Here is a 27,762-nt window from a genome sequence, read left to right on the forward strand (position 1 = left end):
TGGACAAACTTTGGTGTGCTTTTTTTTTCAGGGAAAGATGGGCCTGATCTTTTTATCAAAATAAAAAAATATATTGATATTTTAATTCATTATCCATATCTTATTTAATTATAACCAAACAATGATTTAATGAAGTGTAGAAAATTTCTATAATAGGTTGTTATTTTTAAATTTTTACGTTCAATATATAAATGAACAAATTAAAGGGATAAAGGAACACAAAATTGAATAAATACATATTAATTAATAAACATTAATGACTCTTGATGAGGCAAAAGGTAAAAACATTTTTATATAACATATTATATAATCAATCAGCTACTTATTTAATGTTTTACAATTCACAATATGTTGATTTTATTATTTACAACTATTTTATTATTTACAACTAAATTAACCAATGAAAAATAGATTTAAATATGGATTAAACCATTTTAATTGAGAATATTTGGGGAAATAAAATTCAAATACAATAATGTAGGATCCTCTAACATAGTATTGTTTATAATTAATTTTATTACAATTAACAAAGTATTTGATCAATTAACGCCAAACCATTTTTTTACTTTATTGTACAATAAATTAAACACTTTATTTGATTAATTTAGAAAGTTGAATAAATATTCTAAAATATTTATATTATAATTTATTTTATTATTCATAAATAAATTAATCAAAACTTTAAAATTGTACATGTAAAATTACTACTTTTACTGTTTTTTTTTCTTAAATTCAATAAATCAACCAATTACTTTGTGAAATACGGAAGTTAAATGTACATGCAAAATTGTACATTTGACAGTTTTTTAATTTCCATTATTCCTATAAAACAACTAACCCATTATTTCTCGAGCCAGATAAATAGAAAATAAATGAGAAATGGAAAAATTCATTCCAATCAAATTAAAAACAACTAAATGAATGTAGCAAATATTACAGGGCACTTGATAATGTAAATGCTCTGCGGCCAAAAACTCCCCAATTCCCTCCCATATCTCTCCCTCTCGCTCTCTTTTTGCCATCAACCCAACCTGACCGCTGGCACGCTGCTGCTGATGTCACGGTTGCCACGGAGACGGAAGCCTCCCATCAACGAGGCGGTGCGGGTCAGGGGGAAAGGTAACTACGGGCCACTGGCGTTAACGGCTCCCCTCCTTTGCATGCTCGACACGTCGTCATGCAAAACATCAGAGAGAAAACAAAACGAACTACAGAAATCCTGGACCCGTTTTTGCATACGTGAGTAAGGCTGACTGCTTTGTTCCAAGCTTTTGTGGTCAACGCTTAAAAGACTGCGAGTCAAAAGTGTTTCGGAAGTTATCAACCCTAATTGAAGCTGATATTAAAGTCTTTCATATTATTTCATGGTTCACTTGTGTTTATTTGAGCAGAATCTTAACATATAAAACCAAAGCATTTATGTATAATGAATCTGATATGTAATACTGATTAATTTATTGCTCGTTTTTTGTAAAAAAAAAAAACTAAAAAAAAACTACCACGCATTAAATTGCAATTGCAATAATGTGTTGGGGGGGGGATAAAAATCTCGCAAATAGATTATTTGTCCAAATCGATCAGCCCCAATATGTAGCGTCCATTTTTTTGGTTGCGTTTCTCCTTGGTCCTTCTTGCCTGGCGCCCCCCAGGGAGTCTTGAAATGGCCCTGACTAGCGGGGATTACTGTACACAGCAGATCTAAATAAAAATGGCCCAAAGGTAAAAAGGGTAGACAGTAGAGTAAAGCACATCCACCGTTAAATAATGTAGAACGTTATGACGAGTCGGCCTTTCTGCTGTGTGTGTGTGTGTGCGCAGCGGATGAGCTGGCTGCACCGCTAGATTAAAATAAATCCTCCGGCATGTGTGCGCACCAAATGAGGAGAAAATAAATGCAGGGTTTTTGCTGCATAGAAAAATCTGAGGTGGCCACCTCCGCCTAGTTTTGGGCATCTTCTGGCTCGGACAACCTCTGACATCAGGAAACCTGCAGTTACGCAAATTTCCTATTCCCGTATGAACAAAATTGTACCAAAATTGAAAAACCCTGATATGTAACCGATTTTTGACCCTTAAGATACAGACACTGTGGCACCTCCACCACTATTATGTCGCCGTTATAGAAACCATTAATATCAATACAAATATCCATAAGAGTGACAACTCTGGCACGTACATCATGTGAAGCCGTTCAAAATCAGGATTGACCTAATAACATGATGAAAACGTACCAAAAAAAAAATGTATGAATTTGAAAAACTCACATTCTTTGAAAATGCTCCCTTTCCATATACTGAATGTCTTTCAATTTGCATCATCCATATATATATAAGTGTACAATGGTGCCTTAAGATGTTAGTGACCCGACTCACAAGTATTTCCATTTTTTAAGAATCGTTCAACAATTGTTAAAAAAAAAAAGACGCCTCAACTGTTTATTGCCACTCCCATTTGATGTTTTCTATCAAACTAAACACCAAACTAAGAGAATATTGTGTGCAATTAAAACAGCTGCATAACTTTGCTTTATAGTTACCTGGCTTAGCTTAATGCGAACACATATCGGAAAAAAGAAACATCGTCGGGTAGCGAATAGGATCAATGTCGCAGTGTCATTACTAGGGCCCGACCAATATGGATTTGTTGCGGCCGATTACGATATATGGTAGAAAAAAAATCCCAATAACCGATTAATCACTCGATTAATTAAAAAGATGTAGAATAAATAAAATAACTACTTTTCTGACACGTTAACGCTTACAACAATAAATTACAGGCAGAATATTTCACTGTTTAACACTACTCTTGTTTTGTTCGACTTAACAGAGCGCAAACAATTTATTTTGGGGGAGTAATGTTCTCTTGTGTAAATAAAATCAAATAAAATTAAATGCAAAGTAAATAAATAAATCATATATATGGTATATCTAGTTGTATTAAGTTCATTTTGTCTTCCTTGTTATCTGTATTTTGGTTGGTTCATATATAACAGACAATCGAGATTTTTAGGTCGCTTTATTACCTGACATGTTTCGGCGTGTACTTCCGCCTTCATCAGATGATGATTGGCACACCAGGAGGAGCAGCACAATGCTCATTGAATTGAAGTTAAAAAAAAAAAAACATCTTTACAATCTATTTACTTATGCCATCACTGTATGATTTGATTAACGACAATACTACAGAGTGCTTTTTTTTTTTTGTGAGGTCGGACTGGATTAACACCGGTTCCGTTCATTTCGATGGGGAGAGGTGATATTTTTTTTTCTGCCAAATATCAGAATATGCATCAGCCGCAAAAAAAAAACCAACAAAAAAAAAAAACCATATTGGTCAGGGCTTGCCTTCTTATGGTGTTTAGGCCTTGCTGACCTTGACCACCTACCACATGGCACCTCACCTGGATCATGTAGAGCTGGGCGATGCGGTACTCCTCCACACTCATGGGCATGGGGATGCGGTACTCCTTGATAAGCATGGTGGAGGGTGGGGTGGGGTGAGGTTGGAAAAAGGGGGCTGAGGTGAAGACTGATAGGACAGAGGGGGGATGGAATGGGGGACGGGAAAGGAAGGGAAGGGGGAAGAGGAGAAACTCCGGTTTCCTATGAGCGACGCGTCAAATCAGCCACTCGTGACGTCCTCATGGATGGCTCCTGTGGGGGGGAAGGGGGGGGGGTAGATTTAGATCCCATCAGAAAAAGTTTGAAAATGCTCAAATAGACGGAAAAGACAGCACGGCTCACAGTGAGCTGTACTCTGTATGCGCTCACTCTCCATCCGGCATCTCCTGATCGAGTAAGCCCTTCCCTTGATAAACTTCTCTACTTATACACAGGGTCGATGCTTAGTGTGTGTGCGTGCGCGCGCGCGTATGTGCGGTCCTGACAAGCGTCCCCGGACCTTGGGATCCGTCACATGGGGGGGCTCACTCAGCAATAAGAGGGATTAGAGTTTTAGTGGGGAGCATTGCGTAATGTTCTCAGAGACCCCCCCCCCGCCCTTAACAATTGCACAAATAGCCGCCTTGAAACGAGCACGCGCTGGGCACAAGGCGAGGGCGGTGGGTTGCATGCGCAACGTGTGGGTGGCGTGAGTTAGGCTGGATGCACAGTGGATAAAAAAAATAAATTAAAAAAAAGTCTACACACCCCTGTTCAATGTTCAAATGTCAGGTTTTTGCGATGTAAAAAAATTGAGACGAGATAAATCAGTGTCAAACTTTTCCCGACGCGAATCAATTGAAAGTTTGAAAATTTGGATCCTAAAAAATAAATAATTAAATCATGTGGTTGGACAAGTGTGCACACCCTCCTATAACGAGGGATGTGGCTGTGTTCAGAATTAAACAAACTCACCTTAAATGGAAGTCACACTTGACACCATGTAAAGAGTTTCTGGTTCACAATAAAAATAAAGTTCAAATGTTCTAGTAGGTTTTTTTTTTACAGGTTTTTTTGGGAGTGGGGGGGGTTGCTTTCTATCGGAAGCCAGAAAGTTTTGCACTAACACTGCCTGCTACTTTGAGGCGTTCATAATTCCTTCCACCTTGACCAAGTCCCCAAGGTACAGCTAACAAAAACATCCCAAAAGGTGACACTAGCACCACCATGCCTCACTGTAGGTATCGTATGATGTTGTTTTGCTGATTATCACCGTTAAATTTGTGCCAAAACATTCAATCTTGGTTTGATCTCCCAAACAACATCAATTTTAATGACTGACTTAAAATGAATCGAACAAACTGCTAGAAAGATGCAGCTTCAAATAATAAGACTATCAAATAAATAATTGATAACCCCCTCCCAAAAAATAACAAGAATAATCGAAATAAATAAATAAATACATGGTTTTTTGGGGTTTTTTTTTTAACAAAAGTGCTACATTAATAGTTTGTGTTCTTTTTAGGAAAATAAACAATTTCACAATGACAGACTGAAAATGAAACAAAGAGGATCAAACAGAAACATGATTAAAACTAAACATTAAGTATCTCAAAATACTTTCTTTTTTATAAAAGTGCAATGTCAATAGTTTGCCTTATTTGGGGGATTTTAATGACTTATTTAATAGAATCATTAAATCAAGCATCATCAAATAAACATTTACTAATATACAAAAGTTGAACTCTTTTCTTTACGTCTTTAGTTTCTTTAGTCTTTTCTAGTTTGTTTAGTCATAGTTTAGTAATCCAGGTAGGTTGAAAAATGTAACAAGCCTGTTTGATAAAAAGTATAAAGACAAATACAGAGAAAGTATACCGGTAAATATCCGTTTCCAGTAAGGGTGTAAATATTAAAAGTCATCACATTCTTTGTACTTGTGCAGGTTTAACAGGGTCCATTTTTCTGTGCGGTTGAGCATGAGCTAAGAAATAGCGACCTACGCGTCCAAATGTGACTCGCAAGCATTGCATAAGCTTAACATCCACTCATTCCTGAGCATGTTTCTCTGGCGGCCGGCCCATAATCGCCGCGGCCGCACTAATAGTCCCCAACGTGTTATTTATCCGGCAAACAAAGACCAGCTTTGGCGGCGGCACCTGGAGTTGCACGGGCGGGGGCCCACTCTTACGTGTTCTGAGTGGATGCCCCACAGCACTTAAGCCTGAGGGCACATGCAGACAAACAACGCTTACTTAATGGACTACAGTGGTGCCTTCAGATGTGAGTTGAATTTGTTTCGTGACCATACTTGTCGCAAATCCTCTTTCCTCATAGGATAAATGGACTTTATCAAGAAAAAGTTATGTAGTCTGGTTATATACATGATGTGTAGTTCTCGTTATTTGATGTTTATTTTGACAGTAAATTTCAACTGGGAGTGGTAATAAACAGCTTGAAACTTTTTGGGGGAAAATTGTTCACCACTGTACCTTGCTTTTTGGGAAATTGTACCATTCAAGGTGATTAAAAAAAAAAAAAAAAAAAAAAAAAATCACAAATACTTAATATTAGGATATTAAATTAAATGAGGGAAGAGAGTGCTATTATAGCAAGTGAATTTTAAAAATACAACTTTATTCTTGTCATATTATACTTTTTATTCGGAGAAAGTTTATTTATTCTTGAAAAAAAACATAACTGTTTTAAAAATATACATTTAGTTAAAAAAAAAAAAAAAGACTATTCATGTCAATTCATGATTTTTTTTTCCAGGATCCCCTCACAATCACATATACACATAAAATGTATAAAAAAAAATAAATTAAAAAAAAGGAGTTGTTAAGTGACGCTAAGTTCCTCAATCTTTCATCTTTTTAGAGAAAAAAAAAACATTTAACTTTTATGAGTAACATTTTTTCAAGAAAAAAAGTTCAAATCTTTACAAGAATATTTTATTTAACAAGTGAATTTCCGAAATTCAACTTAATCGGCGTGATATTACACCTTTTATTCTGGAAAAGTCACTTTTAATCTTAAAAAAAATGTTCCTTCTGTTCTTGAAAAAAATATGGCTTCAGTCCTGTAATAATATACCTTTTGTTCAAATAAAAAATCGTTTACATTTTTAATTAATTGATTTAGGCCTGCCTATGTGATATGTCACAATTCATGTCAGAGTTTTTCTTTGGCCCAAAGGAAGGATTAATCGTTTGCTAACCATGAACATACACACTTTTAAATTATACAACACAATCATTTATTGCAAATCATTTTTCAGTCCCTCAAGCTACAGCTCGTGAACCCCTGGGGAGGATCCTGAGTGGGCACCCCACACGACTTGAGCTGGCAGGCAAATGCAGACAAGCGAGCGCTTACCTAACTGACTACTGTAACTTGCTTTTTTTGGAAGCACATTATCAGCGCTTTGTGAGAGAAAAAAAAGCACGCACACAAAAATCAGAGCAGGACGCCATGTTTTTCCTGAAAATAACTTTCCGCTCGGGAGAAGCTGGAGTAAAAGTAGGCTAGCGGAAGGGGCCGCAAGGAAAGCCCGCGGCACCAAAGCCCGAGAGGTCTCAGGACCGAAGGGCCTGAATTTAGCGGGGAAGGTCGCAGGGTTTGGGAGCCCAAATTTCATTGTGATGACTTTCTGACTTCAATGCAATTTGATCCCAAGTCATCGTAATATAAACTTATGCAACCCTTTATGTTAACATTTCGATTTGGGCTAAAAATCACAAATTACAGTGAAGCGCTACTAAACAGTGGTGCTTTGAGATCATGGGAGCGACTTGACTTCCCCCCTTCCGTCATGGTTGTGTGATCCAAGCACTGTATGGCGGCAGTGAACTCCGATAAACACACTTCACAACATGTAACACAACAACTATTTCAACAATAACATTGCATTAGCACATGTAGCCAGACAATATAACGATAGTCTTTGGCATATATTCTTTATGCTCTGCGAAGAATGACTAATTACTGAGACTTAAGGAGCTGTGACTGTCTCCATAGATATATACATACACGTGTACATCTGTAAGCCCCCCAGTGACCAAGGCGCATACGGCAAATGGAGCAGCATAAGGTCCAACAAATTGAAGCAAAAAAAAAAAAGACAGAAACTGTTCAAGTCTGTACATTCTATTAAATCATGTCAAAACTGTATTCTTTCTATTCTCCAACGTGTGATTACTCTTATATAAAAACACATAACAAAAATGTTTTTTGGGGCAGTTCATAACAGATTCATGGTATTTACATAAAATTATCTTATTTCATATTTTGTCTTATCCATATTTTTGGGCTTTACGAACTTGGTCATGGAACAAATTAAACTCGTATCTCAAGGCATTCCTGAACATGGGCAGGGGGAGCATTCAAATATGTGTTTAAAATGTGTTTTAATAAGCTTAAATGTGTTTACATGTTTGTAAGCTATTTTAATGCATGAACCATAATGCATGATTTTTTGGATGCAGAAAAAGCTAGATTTTTTTTTTTCCTGGTGAAAGAAGGGACTCAACTCTTTCTTTAGAGACTTATAGTGTCACAAAATATTTTGTCGGTCTTGAAAAATGCTGTAAAATGGCAGACAACATGGGGAACTCTACTTTGCAGTGAATGCGTCAATTGGATCAAAACTACAGCAGAAATCAATAAAAAAAAATGTTCTTAATGTTTTTTTTTAGTGTCCCCTGGTCCTCATATGTAGCTAATACATTCATTGAAAATTATGTTTGTGGACCCTAAACTACAGCTCACTGTCACCAGTTCAACAACCACTGCTATAATCCATACCTATAATCTCCTTTCACAGCAGCACAACAAACCATTAAACACAGTGTTGTTTGTAAATCCGTTCCTCCTGCATTCCCTTGGAGCCCGATACAGATGCAAGACCTGTAACACTCCAGTGTGTGAGTGCCACGCTTGACCCAGAAAAAAAAAAAAAACAATCACACACACAACACTCAGAGGGTAAAAATAGCTCCGTCACAATAATCCGGTCATACGCAAGCACAGCGCCTGACGTTGTTCGCTAGGAGAATATGCTAGTCCAGTTCTAAAAATAGCCCCCCTGGAGGCAGTGACGCAAGAGCGGTGCAAAAAAAAAGCAGGAGGCGAGGATCCCGTCGGCACTCCAAATGTGGATGGCCACGAGAACGGTGCTGCAACTGCTCGGCTCATCTGTGTGTATACGTATATTATATACATATACATTTATATACATATATACACATATATACAGATACATATATATACACATATATACAGATACATATACATACATATATATACAGATACATAGATATATATACATATATATACATATATACAGATACATATATATATATATAAATATATATATACATATATATATATACATATATACATATACATATATACATATATACATATATATATACATATAGACACATATATACATATTTATACATACATATATATATATATATATATATATATACACATAACAAATGTTACTGCCTTGATGAACAACACCATCCCCCTCCCCAATACTGCTAAAGGCCTTGACTTCCAAGCTCTCCCTCCGTCCAGCTGACATCTCTGCTTAGACAGGCAGCGGAAAAAAGCTGACATGCCTAGAATATGCTGGATCACCTTTCACACGGCGTTCCCTCCGCACGACAAGCGGGGACAACGCTGGCCGTAGCGACCGCTGCCAAGACGAGATGAGACAACACCAGTCGCGGCCCGACACAACAACTGTCCATCAGGTTGATGCGTTTATCCAGCCGTGTGGTTAAAATGTCAAAGGGCTTATGATAATACTGTGTGTGTGAGTGTGAGAGTGTGTAAACAATTGTTGTAATTAAGTGGTGACATAAGACATATAGAGACTAGCTGGTAACGGATACAATTTAAACATTTTTCTTGCGAATACTTTTCACATAAAATGACAACCTTTTATTGTAAAATTTTGTTTTTTTCCCCCTTACAGGAATTATTTTTAAAACTCTTTTTTTTTTTCAAGAAAAAAGGACTTTTCCACACAAAAAAATTAAAACTTTTTCCTTTTAAAACAATGTAACAATGTAATAAAATATATATTTTAAAAATGTTAAATTATAACTTTTTATCCAAGAAATGTATTTTTTTCTTGTAAAAATACAGCTAGCTTTTATAATGTAAAATCACTTGTTTGAACAATTATAACTTTTCACACAATATTACAACTTGTTGTCAGGTAAAATAAAACTTTTGGGGCTGGGAAAAAATATCATATCACGATGTATCACGATACTTTTTATGCCGATACCAAGTATCGATACGTTGATGAAGTATCAATACTTTAGATATCTTATGTTATGTTATGTTTTGCATGTTCTATAACATACTTTTGGAACATTTGAGGTTCCTAAAGTTGAGCTTTGTCAATGGAGTTTTATTTATTGCACTCGTGTGTATCAGGAACAGTTACTGGAACAGTTTATGCACTTTTCAATACTGACACTTGAATAAATGTCAAATGGCACTTAAGTTAAAACTTTGGAAACACGCGCCTCAGTTTTTTTTAATATATATTTTTATAATATTTAAGTATCGTATTGGATCGCAACCCAAGTATTGGGATCCGTATCGGATTGGGACTAAAATGTATCGTCCCAGCCCTATTATTTTCCACGTAAAATTGTGACTTCTTCACATCATACCCACTTTTTTTTACAGGTACAATTATGTTTTCTACGTGAAATTATTTAAAAAAAAAACTTTTAGCTGTAAAATATTTGCTTTTCTCCCTGAAAATAGCAGCTTTTCTCCATGTAGCATCACAACTTTTTACTTGAAAAATTGCAACTTGTTACATGTTAAATTACACAATTTTCCCTTTTTATTACACAAACTGGTGACTTTAAATAAAATTACTATTAGACTTTATGTAAAATTATAATTCGTCTTGTTTTTCCATGTAAAAAAATGCAGTTTCGCTCAAAATTATTGACTTCTTATGGGAAGAACATGAAGACGTAGAAGAAGACAACGACGAAGAAGAAGCTTGTGGGATGTGCAACCTGCCCTTGTTCTTTAGTCATCATTGCAGTACGAAAGGGATGAGCTAAAAATACCCCCACACCCTCTGAGCATCTTCTCCATTGTGTTCCTCCTCCTCATCATCCTCTTCTTCCTCCTCGTCTTCCTCCTACTGTAAGACTTAAAAACAGCTCTGGTTTGCAGGCGGCTTAGGATTTGGACAACTTCTGCTCTCAAGAGATGCTAAATACGGTTACTGACTATAATTACAGTTTTACATGCTAAGAGCGCTAAAGTGTGCAAGGATACCTTTCGCAGAATTGAAGCAGCATTTCATTAAAATAAATCAATATATTTAAAAAAATTGTTTTAAATGTTAGGGTAATAGAGAGTGTGAAAATGTCTGGCTTGCAGTAAATGAGTTAAAAGGGGAGCCATTGTTTTCTTCTTACGCCTGGCTGGTGCTCAGCGGCCTTGCTCAAAGGGGCTCGTCGCCTACCACGCTTTCACCCCACGTCCAAAATTAGATGACCTTATATGCAAATGACACTCGGATTAATCAGTTACGTGACGGGGTTAAACAAGGATCTCTCACGCCGCGCAGCCCTTACATAACTCGCTAGGGGGCAAGGGGGTCCGATAAAGGGAAAAACGAGGCTACATTTGGAGCCGACCATTAGTTAATTCATTCAGCCCACAGGAAATGCTTTTGGTTGCTATTCACTTTCCCTTCGACATCACAATGAAACCTCGTGTGAGTGTGCCAAACGGGCGAATTCTTTTTCAATTTCAGACATGGGTCCTTAGAGCTTCCGTGTGTCCTGTTATGATAAACACACAATTGGTAAATTGGTGAAACTGGTGTCAGGAGAACTTTTCAAAAGTCCTGATAATCATCAAATTTTGTCGCCATGCTCACATTGGGCATAAGTAAAAAAAAAAAAAAAGACTTATTTTCAATGCCCATGCATTGCCTTCGATGGTAACGTCGTCCCTGCCAACATGGTCGCCACGTAGGCACGGCACCTAGCTGGGCTGTTGCAGCGCATTGGCGTTTATGTATCATTAGGGTTGGGCAATTCATCGAAATGTATTGTGGATTGTGATTTCCGTTTTGGCTTCTCTCTGATCTTAAAGACATTATTATTACTAACATCGAAGAGGGGACACCCCACAACAAATAGAATTGCACACATTGTATATTTAAAGCAATGCTTTGTTTTTAAAACATCGCTCGTGCTAACGCTAAAATCAAGTCAAGACATGCTAACAGGAATTTAGCATCGACTTCCGGGTGTGATATTCCTTCAAATAAAGAATACTCACACACTGTCCCTAAGAGGCCAAAGAGTGCACAGCAAAACCAGCTGGTATTTATTGCTATTATTTTTGTGTATTCTTTGACTAATTTATTTTCTGGTTGCTCTTTCAAGTTATATTTAAAGTTGACTTTTTAAGGATTCAAGGATTTTTTTTTTATTGTTGTACCAACACACATTTCTACATGATGATATGGCACAAAATACGATAGCCGAGGTTTCGTGTCAGCGCCCTAAGTTCCAACGCTCAAAAGAAAATAAGATAAACTATACACGATAAAGAGATAAGGGAGATGCTTATTCACAGTTTCAATGTGTGCAAAGAGCCAATGCAGTAAAAGTGCGGATGAAGCAAAGGTGCGGCTGCAGCAGAAATAAAATGTAAGAGGCTTGAATTTCACGTGATATTTACAAGGTCACTTTGGACTTGATAAATAGCATACAGTGTTCGAGAATAGGACGGCACGGTGGTCGACTGTTTAGCACGTCCGCCTCACAGTTCAGAGGTCGTGGGTTCGATCCCGGCCCCGGCCTCCCTGCGTGGGAGTTTGCATGTTCTGCCCGTGACTGCGTGGGTTTTCTCCGGGTACTCCGATTTCTTCTCACATTCCAAAAACATGCATGGTAGGTTAATCGGACACTCTAAATTGCCCCTAGGTGTGATTGTGAGTGTGCATGTTTGTTTGTCTCTGTGTGCCCTGCGATTGGCTGGCAACCAGTTCAGGGTGTACCCCGCCTACTGCCCAATAACAGCTGGGATAGGCTCCAGCACTCCCGCGACAATTGTAGAGATAATGGATGGATGGATGTTCAAGAATAAAGTTCGGATGGTGATTTTGCGTAGTTAAGTGAATACATAAATAGTTACAAAATAATTGTTTTTATTAATCGTGGTTTTAAGGGTGAGGGGTCATGAACTGTTCATGGCGACTGTTTATGGAAAATCCTTCGGATTCCCGGACTAATTTTAGCTCAATGACCAATTATTAAAATGAGTACAAAATTGGGTACAAATTGAGTACAAAAAGGAATTGTCAGCTTTATACTAGGGCCCGATGTTAAGCCTTTTTGGCTGGTGGCCCGATGGGCCATTTTGTGGTGGCCCTGCCAAAACCAGCACTGCTTAATGCAGATTAATTTATTGCTTGTGTTTGATTTAAAAAAACAAAACAAAAAAAAAAAAAGAAAACAGGAAGATGACCCTGAAAAAAAAATTGCATATTAAATTACAATTGCAAGTGAGGGAAAAAAAAAATCCCAATTACATTGTTTTTCAAATTTGTCATCCGTATTAAAAACACAACACAAAAAAATGTTATGGGGGCCAAAACAGATTAATGGCATTTTAATTCATTGCAATGGGGAAAACTTGATTTAATATACAAGTAAATTGAGTTACAATAGTGATCACGGAATAAATTCAACTCATAAAGTAAAGACAGCGGGGCACAACCAGTACATGCTTGTTTGCGGAGCTTATTGAAATAAGCACTAAGCACCAAACGCAATCGGCCAACCTTATGAGGAAAAATGTTAACGCCCGAGGCCAAAACGCATTCTCCTTCCCTGCGCTTGTATCCGCTCCATCATTGCTTGAAGGGGAGGGGAGGGGAGGGCGGACGGGGTTGCCATGGAGACACCGAGCGGGCTCGCCGGTTGCTCATTGGCGGGTGAGATGGGAGTCGAGAGTGACGAGGGAAGCGGAGCCCACTAGCACAAGCGGGGGCTAGATTCGGATTCTCGCCGCTGCTGCTGCTGTAGCATGGAAAAGTTACGCCTAAAAATGACACTTAAGTACGTAGTCTGGCTTGGTTTGGGGCTGACGCTTGGGGTTAACATTGGCTAAACTAAGGGAAGAAAATGCTCAAAAATAAAAGTGCATTTCTTTTGTGCAAACAATAAATAAATAAATAAAATATTCTCGAATTCTTTAAGAGTTTTAACCTTTTCTTTTTCGGAAAGTGCAATTTCGATAGTCTGCTTTTTTTTTCTAGGAAAATGTAAAGGGGGAAAAAATACAACCTGATGGACGAAACGATGATCAAAATAATATTTGTCTCAAACTATTTTGTTTTTGGAAAAGTGCAACATCAATAGACTGCATTGAGTGATTTAAAATGAATCAAAACACTGCTTGAAAAGATAAAAGTGAAAGATAATTCAAAAAAACATTCAATATCCCTAATGGGTCGATGTTGTTTTGTTTTCAGGAAAGTGCGGCAAAGATGATCAAAAAAAGCAATCCCTCAAAATATTTTCTTTTTAGGAAAGGCTGACCTGAAGCGCTTGTTTTCTTTTAAAGAGACAAACACTAATATAGATAAAAACAAAAAAAAACTGCTAACATAAATTCTCCAGTAAACGAAAAATCATCAAATAAGTATGTAATACACACCGTCTTAATTATTTTCTTTTTAAGAAATCCCAAAATCGATTGTTTGTTTCATCATAGCAAGTCATCTGCACAGGTTGAAAAAGGTTACAAGCCTATTTTGACAAAGTAAGAAGTAGAAAGTACCATAACTGTTTATTGTAGTAAAAGAAAAATACATACGTAAAATAGGAACCTAACTTATCTATTAAGTACTACTAAGTACACTAATGAAGTATTTGTACTTGGTTACTTCCACCACTGCTATTCAGACACAACATCCAAACAGACACACACACACACACACACACACGGAGAGTTGTGAAGCATATTAATCAAAGACACGTCATGATTTGCTTACACACAAATCATGACATGACTTTGGCATTTTGTACTTCATGTAAACGAATTGGTAGGAAGTCACGCTGCGATTGTTTTGCATCGCCTTCATGTAGGGAACCCGGGTGAAAGAATGGCAGGTGTAATCCTTAAAAAAAAAAAAAAAAAAGAGCGAGAGATGATGCTTGGTAGAAGTTAAAAAAAAAAAGCCTTATCTATGTGCATTAGCTATCTTCCTGAAGATGAGCTAAATTAATACTTTCTTTCTAGTTTACGATTTTACATATTTCTTGGTTGCTGTTATGTAAATGCAGTACCCATTCAACAAAGATTAAATAAAGAAACTAACAAAGCAAGGGGATGTTTACACAAAAGTTGCGAAAACATCATCGCTGACATTTGAATGAAAACGACTGTACGTGTGTATGAGAATAAAGCTGCATTTTCTTAAGAGCAAAGTCGGAATATTACGCGTTTCAAGCCGTATTTATTCCAACATTTCAATTTTTGTGGAAAAATGTTTTTGTTGGAAAAAAAAGTTACTGTGACAATAAAGCTGTCGGCCGTTTTTGAAATTTTAATATTAGGAAAATAAAGTACTAAAAAAAATGTTTTGTGCAAGTACATTTGTGTCAAAACAATAAAAGCCAAGCCTGACGTTTGGGGTTTTTTTTAACAGCATTTTCAGTTGTTTTCAGTTCCATTTGAAAAAGTGACATTGTTATTACACTAATCCCAAAAGGGAAACCATCTTCCTGCTTTGACACTTGTATGTTTTTCCTTGCTTGTCGAACGCCGTAAAGACGTTCGTCAACAGATATTTTTGGTCAAATCACAAAGACCCCTGTTACCCTGTGAAGTGTTTGACAAATATCAATGAATGAGTCATTCATCACCGGGGGGCGCCGTCAAAACAAATGAGCTCGAGACGCTCGGCTGGCTTATAGTCAAATACCTCTGACTCAAGACACACCGAGAGCTGGTCCAAAAAATAAATAATAAAAGGATCTTTCCTGCGCCATCCCTCCTATTTTTTTTTATTTAGATTTTTAAATCACGATTAATAAACACGATTATTCATTATATCGTAACTTTTTTCCTATAGAAAACCCTTTAAAGCCAGAAAAGCAGAAGGGAATGAGTGGCTGATTCCCACAGCAGCCTCTCTCTCACTCCTGCTGACCATAAAAGGCCATTTGTCCTTTTCTTTCGGCGAGGTCATGTTCTCCTTTTCTGTGGAAAAACAAGACTTTTTTTTTTATCACCTTTTCTTATCAAAAGGACAGAGCCTATAAAACCGGCTATCACTCCGACGCGCACGTGCACGCCACATTACACTTTGAGCAATTTTGTCTGAAAACCTTTCACAATAGTCAACACGGACTTCCCAACACAAGTGTGTAGTCAGAGTGCGAGGTGAGGGGGGAAACATGGGGAGGCGGGCGGGGGCGGTGGTCTTATTTTTAGCCCACGTCAAAGTCAGGTCTCCGGTGGAAAAAAGAGGAAGCGTGGGGTAGGGCTGAACATTTTCAAAAAAAGATTGAATGGGGATATTACGATTTCATTTCGATTCATAATCACACACGGTACTGGTACAAGTGATGAAATCAAAGTAAGTGTAAAAATTATAATACAGGCACCAAGTTATTTAAAGGGGAAGTCAACGCAAACGTTTGAAAGAGGGCATTCTGATGTATATTGCGTTTGTGAAATAAGTGTTAATGCGCTCGTTTTTAGCCATCTCTGGGGGCGGCCATTTTGTCTTCTGTCGACTGAAAACGACATCCCAACTGCTCACAACGACCAATCACGGCTCTGATTCAGAAAACAGGTCAGCCGTGATTGGTCGTTGTGAGCGGTTGTGATGTCGTTTTCAGTCGACAGAAGACAAAATGGCCGCCCCCAGAGATGGCTAAAAACGAGCGCATTTTGCTGCTTAACTTATATTCCACAAATTCTAAATCAGAATGCCGTGTTTCAACTAGTGGGCCTAATGGGAACATATTCTTGAAAAAAATATGTTTGGGTTACTTCCCTTTTAAATGTGAAAAGTAAATATTTCCTGTTAAAAAGAAGCACAAAGAATCAGATTCATTCCTTCTCTCTCCTCACATTTCATGTAAACATATGTATGCTTTGTCTTCCATGTAATGAACTAAATTGAACAAATGACAAATATAATCTCTTTGTACAGCTAATTTGAACAAGAAACAAAGAATGTTATTTTGAGACCTATCATTTGTGTGAATTTCAAAACTCAGCACTCGAGGGGGCAATATACAGTGATAAATCTTTTTTTTAAATTTATTTACAAAAAATATTGTTTAAAAAAAAAAATTGAAGTTGCTAACAACCATAACATTGATGCTAATTTGTTAGCTCGTCTACAGCGTTTCACATTTATGTTAGCATTAAACTTTAGAGAAAACGTTTCTGTTTGGTAGAACATTTTGGTGTTTGTATTAAAACAATGTTTATTCCTTGTGTCAATTATACAACTTCAATTTGAAGTGACAAATAAACAGCTTGAAGCGAGCACGATTTGCTCTTATTTGGAGAACTGTGTAAGCAAGAGAGTAGGCAACTATTACAAAAAGTTGTTACATGGTTTCACTATATTGTGCATTATTAATGTGGATGATTGTAAAACGGTCAAATGTTCACCATATTATTATTGTAAGCGTTAGGAGATCCCCCAAAACGTTTTGTTTTTTTCATTATATATGTATTTTTTTAAAATGATCGGTCAATGAATTGGTTATCGGAATTTTATCCTGCCAAGTATCAGAATTAGCATCTGCCTCAAAAAAAACTATATTGGTCAGGCCTTATGGTGGATTTTCACCTATCACGGGTGGGTCTGGAACGTACCCCCATGTGACAAACGGGGGTTCACTATATTTTAAAAGACAAGGAAGTCATTTGTTGTTTTCCCAGATTAAAATCTGCGTGATAAATTATAGAAATACAGTTTGTACTCACAAAAGCTTAGCTATGGAAACAACACACGTTCCGATTAAATGAGCCAATCCTCCATTTAACAGGATGTCGGACTTTGACAGACGGAAACAAATACAGTAGTCCGTTGACGACCTCTCAACTCGCAGTCACGTGCAAAAAAAAAAAAAAATGAATGAGGAGGAAGCAGCAGTCCCTCCCTTCACAATGTGCATACAGTGAGGACACAGGAAAGGGGTGGGGGTTTCTATGAAAGAAAATGTAGAAGACGTGACGCAGGTTCCACTTCCCACATTATTTGAACATTACACAAGGAAATCATACTTGAATTTATACATTTGCACCTTTTTTTTAAATTTTACAATAACTACTTTTATAAATTTTGTCCAAAAGGAGCTTACTTTCATTTATTTGTCTTTATATTTTTTACGTGTAAACATTTTCTTGTTTTGTACCAAAAAATAAATGATCACTTGAACAATCGTGATTTCAATTATTACCAAAATAATCATGAGTGATATTTTTTTCCATAATCGAGCAGCCCTACACAATCACACATTCACACTCTAGTGGCGGTAAACTACGCATGTAGGTGACGGAAATGACAAAAATAATGAAAAACAATAAAATGAAAAATAATCCCTGCAAAGCTTTAAAGCATAGATTTTGCGTTGGCCGTTTTATTTGTGATCAAATTTCTCGATTCATTGTTTCCGCCCTGGTATTCACATTCCGCAAAGTATTTGCAGCGTTACACTTTTTCCATATTTTTAAATAACAAATTAATGAAATGTATTAATTCACATTTCTTTTCAAAGCAGTTAACTTCTTTTGACAGAATAAAGGCATTTTAAAAACAAATACAAATTGACCTTCTCTTCATCAGTGTTGGATATTATGATCCAAATCCCGCACAGGTAGCAACCTTGAACTTTTAGCACGCGTCACTTGTTGCTCCAACACTGCCGGCGCAACACTACATAAAAGGCGACCAAAATAGTGGCTCCATGAAGCTGGCGTCTTGCGAGCAGGTGGGCTCTATTTGAGGATAAAACTTGTTAAAAGCGCCCCGCAGTGCTGCCAGTGCCAATAAAAATCTATTGACTGTCAAACAAGTGACGCAAAGAAGGCGTGAGTTTCTGCCTATAGGGCTTATTAGCTATGGAGTGGGGTGGGGAAAAAAATAATAATTACAATACGCGGCCCAAGATAACATGAAGGCGTCTTGCTTCATCCTATACAGTTGGAACCTGCTGAACAACATTTACCATGGAGACCGATTACAATTGGGATCATTGTACCACTATTGGGACAATTATGTTTTTTACTGCTGAGCAAGTGTGCTAAAGAAGATAATGATTCTAAGAATAAATAATAAAATAAAGGTGTCTCTGATTATGCAGTTCGGCTTTTGCCCTCCAAGTACAGCTGAGATTTTCAATCAGTAATTTTTTTATGGGTTTTTTTCAACAGCAGGGTCCGACATTTTTAGTGGCCCGATGGCCCGAGGCCACCACATCACTGTTTTTTTTTTTTTTAGGTTGTCGAAGTTAGTAGTCGGAAACGCTAACGGAAGCCCGTTTAAAGTGATAGTTGGACCGGCTTATAGGCGATTACTATTTGGCCGGACAAAATGGAGGGTAAACAAACAGCGGAAGGGTACCCCGACTGTAGGCGGAAGGCGATAAACGGACTGCAAATTTTTTGTAAAATGAATTTTGTTAAGTATAGTTTAAATCAAGGCCAGTGCCGGTTCTGGTAGGGCCACAACAAAAAGGCTTTATGTCGGACCCTGATACTGGCAAGTCAGAATTAAAAGTTGTGTGCCTTCCGTAGCTGGATGATTAATCGAAATTAAATTTGGATTTGGATTTTGGCTTCTCTCGATCTTTAAAATGTTGAATCAAAGAAAAATTCTTAATGTGCAGAATGGCGCGGTGCATTTACAAGTTGGGCAGTTGTAAAATTTCAAAAATATTCTCATAATAGCCTACATTTTTTGTGTGTGGGGGGGGTGGTAACATGAATTTTCCCTAGTAAAATTACACAAAATATTTTCCTAAGATCGCAACTTTTTTCTTTGAGGTCTGGACATTGAAAAAAAATAAAATTATACATATTTAATTTAATGAAACGTGTTTCTTTGAAGGGTGGTCATTATCTTCACCACATTAAAACAATTTTCCCTGTGAAATGTCACAATTATTATCTTATTGCAAAAAAAGTACAGTATTTATTTTCATACAATTCATACTTTTTCCCAACACAAACTTAGTATAAAACTGCACATAAATATAGAGCTTTACTTTACTTTGAGGTGTTGAATTTATTCTCGTACAACTTAATATTTTTTTCTTGTAAAATTCCCAAAATATTCTTACAATATCGTAAATTTCTACTTTGAGGTGTTATAGCTGCGAGCATTTCCCCTCATAAAACAAAAAAACGCCACAGTGGCTTCAGCTAATTACACTTATAAACTGTATGGGCAGCTCTGACTCCCAAACAAATTCACCTCAATTGAACCCCAAAAATAAAATAATTGATCTACTGTGGCACTAACTTGATTAAAGAATTTTTTTGTTTGCATTGTGGTAGGCCACGCCCTGTGTGTGTGTGTGTGTGTGTGTACGTGCGTGTGAGTAGCTCCTCAGGCAAAACTTTAAAAGTGTTACGCCCCACTTTGAAAACTGGTTAGGCATACAAAAACAAAACACATGTACAACATTAAAGAAATTTGAAAAGTGAATGATGATGTCATGTTCAATATCCTAAGAGGTCATTGGAAACAATCAAATAGGAAGTCGGTGTTATGGCGGCGTGAAATCACATCTCCATGTCCCGATGGTGTCATTTTGCACAACATCCCTGCCCAAGCGTCACGCGGGCCTCGACACGTTACGGCGGGATGTGTGCACGATAACGTGAAGATCTGGAGGTGCCGCATTTCTTGATTTGTCTTTAAGTGCAAGTCCCGTCATGTCCTGATCTAACTGTAAGAAACTGATTTGGAATCAGCCTTTATGTTAACAAAAACAGCAGAAAGTATCATGCCACATCACGCCTGCTGATCACAACTGCCGAGTCAGGTGCGTAAATTACAAAACTTTTGGCAGTGACGGGAAGTATATATGTCCAAATATTTTGTCACTCTACTGTGGGTTTTTTTGCGCCGCACACACATCAGTGGCTGCATGCTTCAAGTACCTTCGATTTTTGGCCTAAAATGGCCGCCAAATGGCCGGCTAATGTAATGTTCCAATATCAGTATCTTTCGCTTATGTTGTAATGAGTTATTGTGTACAACCCCCCCAAAACCCCCCTGCAAAAATCATATTCAACGAACGCACCACCTGCGCAAAGGCTACCTTCAAAATAAAGCTTACCAAATAATACATTGCATAGCCTCAGTAGACTTTTACTTTGAAGTTGACCTGCGTGGTGGCGTAACAGCTAACTTGACCTCCGTTTTCGACGTCTCAGATTGCAATCACGAGAAGGAATGCGACAATATTTTATGTTTCAAACAGAAACTAATGTTTCTGGCCTATAGTATGGGTGAATATTTTATATATATATATATATATATATATATATATATATATATATATATATATATATATTGCCAGTGATATGTCATGTTTCAAATAGACCAAAAGACATGTTTAAGAACTTTGAAATTGAAATAAAAAAGTCAAAAATGAAAGGCACACTGGTTTGCTCAAATGTGCTTGGCTTTATTGGTGTTCCATGTAAAAAAGAATGTTAGGCTAAATGGCCGGCCCCCCTCATTTTCACCTTACCAAATCTGGCCCTCTTTGCAAAGAGTTTTGACACCCCTGTTTTAGAATAACTCCTCCAAGTACAACCGGGATGTGAGATGGTTGTCTGGCTTTTCTGGCAGCTCACTGCTGCTACTCGGTTGGGACACGGACAGTCGGACATCTTACCGGCAAAGCTATATGTCTGCACTTGTTTGAGTGTGGCGACTGGCCAGTTCTCATTGATTTGCTAATTTGTGTCACGTGCAGGTGTAATGCATCGCGTACAAACCAATAGAATGTCGGAATGGTATATGTTTATATTTCTCATCCAACCACAATCAAAATCACTCAATCTATCCTTGTGCAATTTACCCAGCTTGTTGTTTTGAACAATGATAAACTGGAATGAAACACAATCCACAATGAAATAGACCAGTAACAATTTTTTGGGGTGTGTAGGGAGTAGAAAGTACAGGTATTTGCGTAAAAATGTAAGGTGTAAAAAAGTGTAAAGTAGGCTGAAAAATAACTCCTCCACTAAAGTATAGATACCCTCAATTTCTACTTAAGTAAGGTAATGAAGTATTTTTACTTCGTTACTTGACACCTCTGCAGACGTGACGCCTGACTACCCGCGGCTACCACGTAGCTCTGCCACTGATGTTGATTCATCCAGTTTGTTGTCTATTTTGTAAGTGGATTAATGGGCTGCTCCCTCTAAATATTTTGCACCGGCGGTCTCTTGGGGGGAAAACAGCAGAAATATATTGAAATAGCACCGGATCTGCCCCAAGACACTGGTTCACCGGGCATCTGCCCTGTATGCCAGACAGCCATTCAAGCCCTGCTACCCGCCCAAGTGCTGCTTGTTTAAGGTGAATTGAATTCACTGGCATCGTCGCGCTTGTAGCTCAAATTTATGATCACAAGTCAAAGCAAAACAAATCAGCTAAAATGATGGCAGGTCACTCGTATCTCAAGGCACCACTGCATATTCTGGTTTAATTTAGTTACTTGCGAAATTGAATGAATCAACCCAAGTCCACTCTTGTAGCTGTCTGTGCTACCCATTAAATTAAAATCTATGCAATGGGTAAGGACCCGTCAAGTTGACAATGGGATTGTGCCAATGATCAATAATCAAAATTATCGACAGAAATAGAAGGCTACCAAATTAAATGAAATGACAGCTAAGTGCCCCATGAAAAGTGGACGGGTTGAAGTAATCAGCAAAAGCTGCGAATCATTGACTGCATGAGCACTTCCTGGTTTCTGTTTTAAGGCATCTCGCTGACACAGCATGAAGGTGAACATGGCGGAAGGAAACAGGTACAAAAGTTATCACCGTTAACATTTAAATGAAAAGTGGGAAAGGGGGGCCGAACGAAAGTAAACCCACCCGGCACTTAGTTACCTAGCAACGTGGCGGCCGTGACAAAAATTCTCATCACATACCTGCGATGTACCTCGGCATTGGGATGGAGGAAGCCCTGTTCATCTACCTGGCGAAGCGGGGGGCGGGTGGGGTCCTCTCTGGAGTCAGCGGGAGTCAGCGGGACTCAGGGGCAGCCGCCCACCCGGTGAGGTCCATGAGAGCGAAACGAGTGCACTCCCGCCCAAAAAAATAAAAAGTCCCGATTTCCTTGACGACGACGCGGAGCACAGATGACGCGACCACAAAACATCATCGCCGTTGTCATCAGCACATCCTCGGCGTGTGTTTACGCCGTACGCCCGGTCCTCCACACCGAGGTTTGTTGCCACTCAGGCCCGCATATCTGGCAATGGGAGCGGCTACACAACACCCCGCCACTAAAAAAAAAAAGGCCAAAGTTAGCTCACGGGTGACGTCCACAAAAAAAAAACGCCCTTAAATCCACCCGTTTGCTGGACTCGGCGGCCCAAGGGATGCGACGCGTGTCCAGGTGTGTGCAGCTCACGCCAACCGGCGTGGAAGACGACGAGGAAGAGGCGCCATCACCGCCAATCGTGAAGTTGTCACTCGGCAAGTCAGAAGCGCAGCGAGACTTCACTGTCCCTTAGCAGCACGTCACACCGAGACACGCCAAGGCGCACGATTGACACGATACACCATTGGATATCCGGTTACCCTTTCGAAATAAAAGCAATACTACTACGGTACAGTATGCAGGGTGGGTCAAAGGTACAGTATGTTTTAAATGCAATGGGGAAGAAAGAAGGAAGGTAGGACTGATATAAGCGGGAAAGGAAACATTGTTGTATGAAAGAAAGGATGGAAGGAAATAAACAGAGATGGGTATTCCGTTTCAGGGACAGAATGGTCAGTCCGCCCATTCAATTAAGGAAGGAAGGAGCAGGGCCAATTCTAGGCAGGGGCAAGTGGGGGTCTGGCCCCCTCAAATAAATGCTGTGCCCTCCCCAAACTAAATCCCCCAAAATATATTTCACATATTTTTTTTTAATCTCATGCCTTTCTCCTCTGCTCCACTTCTTACTGCCTAAATGTCTTGCTTGCCCCCTCCAATATAAAATATATCAAGTTGTTTCTCGTCTCATGTTTTTCACTCTGCTCAGAGTATCGGCCTGCTGCCGGTGTGGGTACCAGATGTGATTGCAAGATTATATCGGGGTCCTTCAGTGGACTGTGCGCTTGCTGATGACAGTTCGGTTCGCTGTGAGGGATAGCTGTCTGCAGCGAGCTGAGACCCAACTTCCAATCACCCTTCAGCATGCAAATGAGTCACGGTTGTCGGTTAGACATGGTAAAAGGTACTGGAGCACGCTGCCCCCTCAAACATGCCTGTCTAGTCCCGGCCGCAGGAAGGAGAGACAAAAGGGATGAATTAAGGATGTCATGAAGGAATTTTAAAGTAGGAATGTTGAAAGAAAAGGGAGGCGTTCAAGTGCAATGACGCTTTTAATGTTGTGTGTCTTTTTTATATTAGCTTGACAGGGCTCGTTTTAAGCAAGCACAATGTCGCTCCCTGCAGGTTAAAAGAAAATGACACCATCTTATCGTTGCTTTTTAAAAAATATATATTTTTCTTTTCTTTTCTTTTTTTTTTTTTTAAGAGGATTGGTTGTTTTTGTTTGGTTTTAATTTTGAAAATGTTTAGCTTTACTGCAGTTTTTTAAATCGTTTTAGCGTTTTATTAAACGGACATTTTCATGTTTAAATTACAAACATGTTTTAAATATTTTTTTATTGACATTGCAGTTTCAGTTATAGGTTTCATTTGATTTTGTTTCAGTTTGTGAAAATGTTTTTTAATTGCAATTTTTATTTTGTTCAATTTTGTTTTCTGTAATAACCTTGCTGCCACGTCAAGTGTGAAATTAAGTACATTTTCAGTTATCTGCATATATTTTTATTATTCCACTCAATTAAATAACTTGTAGATATTTTGGTTTACACGTTTTCCTTTCCACATGTGTTACCAAAATCAATAAAAAAACTGTAAACATTGAAAATCAGCAATTTATGAACATTTGCAATTATCCCCCCAACGCAGCAGTCCCTAAGTAAAAAGCATACATAGTTTTGTTCTGTTTATTGATGTTGTGGGTACTCACTGTTGACACAAGGGATCAAAGGTTTTGAATCCACGTTACACGTGCAAACTCAATAATGGGGGAAAAAGACGTCATGGATGAATTGTCATTTTCTGTAAGCAACATGGGGTTTCCTGAAGGACTATTTATAGTCCACCAGGGAAGATGACAGGAAGCTGGACGCACCACACTACACACCACTGTTTTTTCTATCAAATATTAAAAAGAAAAGGTTGGTTATGTTGTAATTTAAATTTGAATACTTGGTTTTTAAAATGTGGTATTTGTTTGAGCACGTCCCAAAAAAATGCAGCTGAAATAAGTGATGTATTTAAATCAAACAAAACAAAAATAAAGCTAAAAATAAAAAAACGAATAATAATAATAAATAACGGGGTTTCAAGTTTATTTTGTTTCGATAATGATAATGATCTTCCTATTTTTGTGGAGATTGTCATTGTCGAAACAAAAGAAACTTGCAACTCACTTAACGAATAAGAAGACAAGATGTACATTATTGGATTAATAATAATAACTAGTTGGAAAATAGAAACAAAAATAGTGCAACCATAAAACTACTAAATATAAAATGACTTCACACCTGTAACCTGCACAAAATTTAATTTTGTATTTTTTTTTTTTTTTTGACGTGTAATATTTAGTTTCATGGACTAACGGCTTTTCCAGGTAATATTACAAGTAGGTAATTTCCTAAAATGATTAATTTTGCCCTTGTATGATCACACAAATATTTTTCTAAATAATTTTGCCTCGCAAAATTACTGAAATATTCTAGTATTATTACATTTTTCTTTGTTTGAAGTGTGGTATTTATTTTCACAAATTGATAAAATTGTCAGGAATCGTAAAGTTGCGAAAATGTTCTCACAATGTCACAACTTATTCTTTTGAAATGTGGTATTGTTTTAATAAAATGTGTTTTTATGAAACTGCTCCTTTCCCTTGTAAAATCCCAATCATTTGCTCATATTATTTTTTTTCTATACTGTGGGGTGTATTTATTTTCATTCAAATTTCACGATATGCCAAAAATGTTTGCATATTAATGTTCCATTATTAATTAGCTGATTTATTGTTTTGCAACGCTCTTTCAAATATGTTGGTTATTTGGTCCTTTTAAACGTTAACGGTTTTATATTTACTTTTCATTTTAGCTTTTCCAATTTTGATTACCATTAATTAAATTCTAATCAAATTGTATTGTAAATTTAAATCTTTGAAAGGTGTCACATGAAAAAAATACTGTATACCGGTATAGTACTGTCAAATTCACACAACAGAGAATGCCGTTTTTATTTTTTCACTCTAGGGGGCGACATAATCTACAAAATGGTATTTCGGCCACGAAGAGGAACCGCTGGGTGAGTGATTTTTTTTAAGCGTAGAAGAAGACTCGACGGACTGGAGCAAAATATAAACACAACGTAAAAGAGTGATTAAGATGTGATAGCTCATGTGTACACTACAGACTTAATTTGCTATTTGGGCGTCCTTGAAAGTATGTCGAGGCTTTCCCTGTTCGTTCGCTCTATGTACAACGGCCTAGCGAATGGAGTGGCACGGAACAACTCCCCTGGGGTCTCATCAGTGGTGAAGCCGCCTCCGGGTGCACCTACGCGGGTCGCGGTCGCCGGAAAGAAGGACCTGATCGTCCTGGTCCGCCTGGAGGAAGACGATCTGGAGGAGCAGTTCGTGAGGGGCTCTGGACCCGGGGGGCAGGCCACCAACAAGACCAGCAACTGCGTGGTGTTGAAACACATCCCCTCTGGGATTGTAGTCAAGGTCAATTGTTGTTCTAACTTATTAAATCCCTCATTAGTCATTAGTATACGTTCCCTTCCTGTTTCTTTTTATATTTTTATTTTGATAATTGAATAATGTAAAAGTGTGTACATCGGTATTTTATAAGTATTTTTTAAATTCTATTCTTACAGTATTATTTTAGATTTTTTGGAGAGAAACCCCTCATTTTTTGTAGAAAATGCATATCGGAGGTTTATGATAGTTTTTGAATGTTTATATTTATTTATATATTTTTAAATATGTCTTTTTAATTAATTGGGGTTTAGCCCCCCCCACACACACACACACACACAAACACAAACACACACTCCAATGCATATAATTTCCAAACACTTAAACACTAGTTGATAAAAATATATTTATATATGTTAATCTAATGACGTCATTATTTGCCCTTGCAGTGTCATCAAACTAGATCAGTGGATGTCAATCGAAAGCGAGCACGAGAAATAATGCAGCAAAAACTGGACGTTTTCTACAAAGGAGAGCGCAGCGACATTCTGGTAAGAAAGAAAAAGTCTGAGGCGAAGAAGCAAGACAAACGCAGAAGAGTCAATGAGAATCTAGAGAGAAAGAGACTGTTCAAAGAAGGTCTCCTAGCCCAGACCACGCCTGAGAAGGACACTGTTTAAAATCAACAGACCATGCCTGCGAAGGACGCTGTTTATAATCAACAGGGATACTTGAAGCATTTTGGATGATCTTTTTAACCTTCATAAGAATGGGAAAATGATATATATTTCATGAAAATGCTGCTCTCAGTAAACCACATGTCATTTATAGAGATTGAGCTATCTATCAATCTGCTCTGTGTACATGCACTTCTTACACATTAGCCTTTGTTAGCAATGTTCCTGATTATTTTATTATTTTTGACTTACAAAATACCTTCAAATGTTAATTTGAATAAATAACTTCTTTTCAAGTGTAGTAATTATTTTCCTAAAATCGATTTTTCAACACATACAATTACACAAATATTTGTTATGAATATTGCGGTTTTTTTCTCTTAAGTGTGGTGTTATTTTCATATAAGGGCAACCTTCTTAAAATCAAAATATTCCATGTCACTTTTTCCATAGAATTTTTTTATCAAATTATTTTTTGTAAAACTGAAACTTTTCCTTTCAAAATTCCCCAATTATTCTCAGAATATTTTTTTCTTTCAAGTGTGTTTATTTCATTAATTTAAAAACATTTTTCACATGTGTGAAATAACCAAAACATTTGCATCGTAACATTGCATTATTGTT

General features: G+C 37.6%; 2 protein-coding genes across 7 annotated transcripts in view; one reads left to right on the forward strand and one right to left on the reverse strand.

Moving 5' to 3' along the window:
• The window catches only part of LOC147147188 (membrane-associated phosphatidylinositol transfer protein 2-like), a 52,965-nt gene extending 29,736 nt beyond the window's left edge, over positions 1-23,229 (reverse strand). For 4 of the 6 annotated variants that reach the window (XM_086031564.1, XM_086031562.1, XM_086031563.1 and 1 more), the window contains exons 1-2: positions 3,744-3,789; positions 3,401-3,653 (exon numbers count right to left, since the gene is read on the reverse strand). In XM_086031564.1, the coding sequence (XP_085887690.1) occupies positions 3,401-3,478 (78 nt within the window). In that variant the 5' untranslated portion in view covers positions 3,479-3,653; positions 3,744-3,789. Of the gene's footprint in view, positions 1-3,400; positions 3,654-3,743; positions 3,790-22,606 lie in introns of those variants that run through there. The other 2 variants (XM_086031561.1, XM_086031565.1) reach the window with 1 other exon arrangement.
• A 2,820-nt stretch (positions 23,230-26,049) lies between these two features.
• On the forward strand, positions 26,050-27,439 carry mtrfr (mitochondrial translation release factor in rescue). Its single transcript, XM_086031061.1, has 2 exons — positions 26,050-26,488; positions 26,911-27,439. The coding sequence occupies exons 1-2, from the start codon at positions 26,207-26,209 to the stop codon at positions 27,139-27,141; spliced, it is 513 nt and encodes a 170-aa protein (XP_085887187.1). The 5' UTR covers positions 26,050-26,206; the 3' UTR covers positions 27,142-27,439.
• Positions 27,440-27,762: the final 323 nt, after the last annotated feature.

The sequence above is a fragment of the Filicampus tigris genome, chromosome 5 (assembly GCF_054856515.1).
Source record: "Filicampus tigris isolate MCC_2025a chromosome 5, RoL_Ftig_1.0, whole genome shotgun sequence".
Taxonomy (NCBI): domain Eukaryota; kingdom Metazoa; phylum Chordata; class Actinopteri; order Syngnathiformes; family Syngnathidae; genus Filicampus; species Filicampus tigris.